The 4,813-nt window shown below is 34.4% G+C and overlaps 1 protein-coding gene across 1 annotated transcript; it reads right to left on the bottom strand.

The window, feature by feature from the left end:
• Positions 1-1,519: 1,519 nt before the first annotated feature.
• LOC128528046 (B-type lectin plumieribetin-like) lies at positions 1,520-2,623 on the bottom strand. The gene is made up of 3 exons (XM_053500779.1): positions 2,566-2,623; positions 1,966-2,059; positions 1,520-1,868 (listed from the first exon to the last, which is right to left on the bottom strand). Exons 2-3 carry the CDS (start codon positions 2,053-2,055, stop codon positions 1,617-1,619), a joined length of 342 nt encoding a protein of 113 aa, XP_053356754.1. The 5' UTR covers positions 2,056-2,059; positions 2,566-2,623; the 3' UTR covers positions 1,520-1,616.
• Positions 2,624-4,813: the final 2,190 nt, after the last annotated feature.

Below are 4,813 nucleotides of genomic sequence, written 5' to 3'. Positions count from 1 at the left end.
GTCTAAATAAACGCTACATTTTCTTGGGAGTGGGAAGGTGGTGAGAGGCCTAATTATGTTATGCCCATTACACGCCTAGGTAGAGGTCATAACAACACACACACACACACACACACACACACACACACTCGTACTAATAGACTTGCACTTTACAGAGAAGCACACTGCTGCTGATAGACATATCATATAATTTTATACTTATATTTTCAATTCATACTGCTGTAGTCATATACACACCATGTTTTAAATGTTAAAACATTTATACTTTACACTTTCATTTTGTAAATTTTGTTCCTGTGTAATTTAATTTATAATTTGTAATTTTTATTATATTAAAAAAAAATATTATTTCATTGCAAATTCTCATTACATGTTCTCCCTGTTCTTGGTGGGTTTCCTCTGGGTATTCCGGTTTCCTCCCACAGTCCAAACACATGCAGATTAGGCTATGTGTAGTGATGATGCCAGAGGAGGAGAAAACCCAGGTCTTCTGCATGGCAGGTGAGAAACCTACCACTGAACCACCAATATCCACTTTAGGAGGGATCATATTGACCAATAATAATGATCCCCTCTAAAAATGGCTCTGAATTCACTTTAAAAATCACTCCCTAGACTTTAACTGGGTTCTTACAGTGCACTCTTTCAGACTGATTCAGCCAAAGTTCTTCCCCTGGCTCTTTCCTCAAGGCGTGCTCAATTTGGCGTTTACACCCACAACACTTATATCAAAAAGGACAGCCAGGGCTCCTGTCTGGACATTCATGGACACTATGGACACTTATGGACACTGCACACCTGCACATTAATGCACATTTACACATATTTCTATTTCATTTTTGCTCGTTGCACATAAACACGTTTATACATATTTGCACACCCCCTGGACATTTAAATTCCATTTCATCTCCACACTAAAGTTTTATATATTTTTCCATATTGGAACAGAAAAAATATGTTTTAAAAAATATATTTACCTTAGCTAAAGATTTTCTATATTTTATTTCTTATTTTATGCTATATTTATTTCCTATTAATAATCTTTTTTAATGTCACATGCGGTTGTTTAAGCATTTTACTGCATATCGTACTGTGTATGACTGTGTATGTGACAAAATTTAAATTTAAATTTGAATTTGCCTTGGGTAACCTGTAAAATAGAGATGATTGGTCAAACTGTTTGGGAGCAATTAAGCACTTTTTTGGACTTTACAATATACTAGATTTTTGTCTTAAGAATGTATTATACATTATGTATTGTATAAATACTTTCCACCTTTACTGATGTTCAGCAAAACAACTCGTTTTAAACATTTTGGCAAACCTGAAATATGAGATGAACCAGACTCAACAGGGAACCCGTCCTCATTTGGGTAGAACTCTCCTTTCTCTCTCCTCATGTCTGACTGAGGATTTTGTGCTTTGATACTGATTATTACTTATATTAAAAACAACAATATGTTTTGTTCCTTAGAGGTTCAGCTCATAACTCTAAGACTGAGACACAGAGACATGCAGCTGATTTGCTTTACTGATTTATTGATAAGTTTACTGACAGTTACAGATACAGTACTGTAGGAAGCTCTGAGTGTGCTTAGGAGTTTACTTCAATGCTTTTAAGTTTTCTTGGTGGATTTCCACACCTCCACAAAGTCATTGTCAATCCGAAGAAAGCCATCATTGCCCAAAGTCAGGCGGCAGGTTTTGACGTTGGACCGGGTTTGGCCGCTGGACCACACAAGTTTGGATGGTGTGTATATGGCGAGGTTGCAGTCTCCTTGCATGATGAGGCGCTGGGCATCGTTAATGTGACCTGTGTTGGAATGCCACAAGGGGTTCCAGCCGTAAACCACAAAGTTTCCATCGTCCTGAAACAAGAAGTAAGAACTTGAAGTATTTTTTCCAAATATTAGTTTAAGAAAAAGCAAATAAGCCTCATTGTCTCCTTGTCTATTTTCATTCTACCTGAAAGACTGCCTTGTACTCTCCATTGTTGGATAACAGATAGTCTCCTTTACGGAGCTCTTCATTCATGGACAAGTAGTGCTTGTTCATGTTTCTGGAAAGAAAAGACAGAATTACTGTAAACAAACAACAAACAAACAAACAAAATAATCTCTGTGTCTGGCATATAGTAAATCTTTCGATTTTTATATCTAGTTCTCACAGATATCTAGATTCTCCTTCCACTAATGTTACATAAACATCTTACTTTAAGAAAACTTCATTATATTAACAATTACACATTTTATTAAATACAAGTATATGTAGCCTCCATTGTTACTATGGAAAGGTAATGTGTAAGCGAGTGCATTAATATAAACCTGAACTACCGTCAGAGCTGATGTTGTAGAGAATTAATCAACACTTTCTGACCAATCAGAATCCAACAGTTTGTAGTAAACTACAAAAGCTACTGAATCAGTGCATGTTTTCTCATTTTGTAACATGTAAAGAAATAAATTTTGGTATAATTATTAAAAATGCAAAGGTCAGAATTATTAAAATGTATTGATATTCTATGTATTTCCTTGCTGATGGTGAGGTGTAATCAGTGTGACTCACCTGCACAGTGAGAGCGAGAGCGGAGAGAAGAATCAGTGAGCTGCTTTGGAGATCTGGGGATGAGTGATGGGGTTTATATACACAGACTGAGACAATGTGTACAGTGTTTACTCTCATTGGCTGGGATTTTTTACAGACAAACTTTGCATAAATGTCTGACATAACAGAAATATTGTTGCTTAACCTGGATTTACAGTAACTGAATGATCAGTGACCAGTTCTTTGTTCTGCTAAACCAGGGCAAGGCACAATTATGATTGACACATCAACATTAGAGCAATACACAGGTTTAAAGATAGACATGTGATACATTGCATTTAAAATACTTTTACATTTGCATTTACTCTGTAGTATAGAAATCAGTTTTTAGGTTCCACAAACTTTAATAAAATAAAAATAAATTATGTGTCTTGAAGTATGGATTCTTCTCACCACTTACTAGTACTTAATATTTAGTTTTAATATTTTTTACCTCCTTTTATTAATATTGTAATAAATAACTCATTATATAGCGCTCCTGAAGACAAGCATTGAAAACATTTTCCAAAAATAATGAACATACTAAAAGACAATCATACAATAAAGTGGTGTCACTAATCAGAAACACACCTTTTATATGAAAATCATACAATAAATATTAAATTTATTTAAAAAAATGATAATCATGCAATAAACATTAAAGCTAATTAAAAACAAAAACAAAAAACAGGTTTTGTGTTTAAGAGGAATTAAGCACTCATTCTGAGGAATCTAGACAAGACTCTTCTTGCTCTAGCAAACTTAGGCAATCATAAGTTACAGAAACGTCACAGTTCCTTATGAAACAACTTGTAAGTATCAGAATCAGTACACCAGAATAATATAAAACCAAGTTGCTGGTTGTAGTTTCACATTCACACTTACTTTACTGAAGCATTATTATTATCAAACGACAATCCCTTTTGAGGAGCCAGACACAAGAAGGAATGAGTCCACATGTGGTTGTTACTAGAGAATGTGCAAAATTGTCAACAGTGCAACTGTATAAGAGGAAATGTGTTTTAGTGATATAAAGTAAACTTTTTTGAGTTCACTAACTGTAACTGTTCTCAGTTATCACATAAATCTATAAGCAAACCATATGGCCATCATCAGCATTAGAAATGTTGCAGCAGGACGCATCAGGCTGGGTTGAAGAACATCACCAGTTATTTACAGTATTACTGGTTACTCAGGAGAATCATGTGTAGCTTAAGATAGAGAAAGAGAGAGACAGAGAGAGAAAGAGAGAGAACAGGTTTACTCACAGACATGCACAGTTTTCAAGCTGGTTCATGTTTTATATCCATGTTTTTGTAAGTTTAATTGTTCATGACCTTTCTGTAGATTTTTAGGTGAAGAGACACTCATTATTTCTAGGTGAATTAAGCACTCATTCTGAGCAACCTAGACAAGACCCTTCTTGCTCTGGCTAACTTAGGCAATCATGTTAGTACACCTCATATAGTATAAGCAGTTTTTTTAGGATGAATCTATAGTCTATAAATATTTTTAATGTTAATATAGAAGTTGTATGTTGTTGTTAGTCTTTCGGCTGCTTCCATCGAGGGGTCACCACAGCGGACCATCCAATTCACACAACAACTTGGCACACATTTTATGCCGGAGGCCCTTTGTGACGCAACTCTCCCATTTTATCCGGGCTTGGAATCGGTACTGGATCTTCTGCATGGCGGGTGAGAAATGTACCACTGAGCCGCCAGTGCCCTAATATAGAAGTAGTAAAGAAATCATTTTTTAGGTTCCACAAACTTTAATAAAATAAAATAAATTATTTGTTGTGAAGTATGGATTCTTCTAACCACTTACTTAATATTTTGTTTTAATATTTTTTACTATCTTTTATTACTAATGTAATAAATAACTTTAATTATATAGCGCTTCTGAAGACAAGCATTGAAAACATTTCCCAAAAATAATGAACATACTAAAAAACAATCATACAATAAAGAAACACACCTTTAATATAAAAATCATACAATAAATATTAAATGTATTTTAAAAAATGATAATCATGCAATAAACATTAAAGCTAATCAAAAACAAAAAACACAGGAGGAATTAAGCACTCATTCTGAGGAACCTAGACAAGACCCTTCTTGCTCTGGCTAACGTAGACAATCATAAGTTACAGAAACATCAACCCTGCAAAAAAAAAAATTTAAGTAACAGAATAGGATAAAACCAAGTTGCTGGTTGTAGTTTCACA

The sequence above is a fragment of the Clarias gariepinus genome, chromosome 7 (assembly GCF_024256425.1).
Source record: "Clarias gariepinus isolate MV-2021 ecotype Netherlands chromosome 7, CGAR_prim_01v2, whole genome shotgun sequence".
In the NCBI taxonomy this organism is placed as follows: Eukaryota; Metazoa; Chordata; class Actinopteri; order Siluriformes; family Clariidae; genus Clarias; species Clarias gariepinus.
This window is presented reverse-complemented; position numbering and strand designations above follow the sequence as displayed.

What these genes read in the sequence shown, in the direction of transcription:
- LOC128528046 (XM_053500779.1), bottom strand. Translation starts at nt 2,055, where the DNA reads ATGAACAAGCACTACTTGTCCATGAATGAAGAGCTCCGTAAAGGAGAC. An exon ending in AGTACAAGGCAGTCTTTCAG is followed by an intron (nt 1,869 to 1,965) that starts GTAGAATGAAAA and finishes TTCTTGTTTCAG; the next exon opens with GACGATGGAAACTTTGTGGT.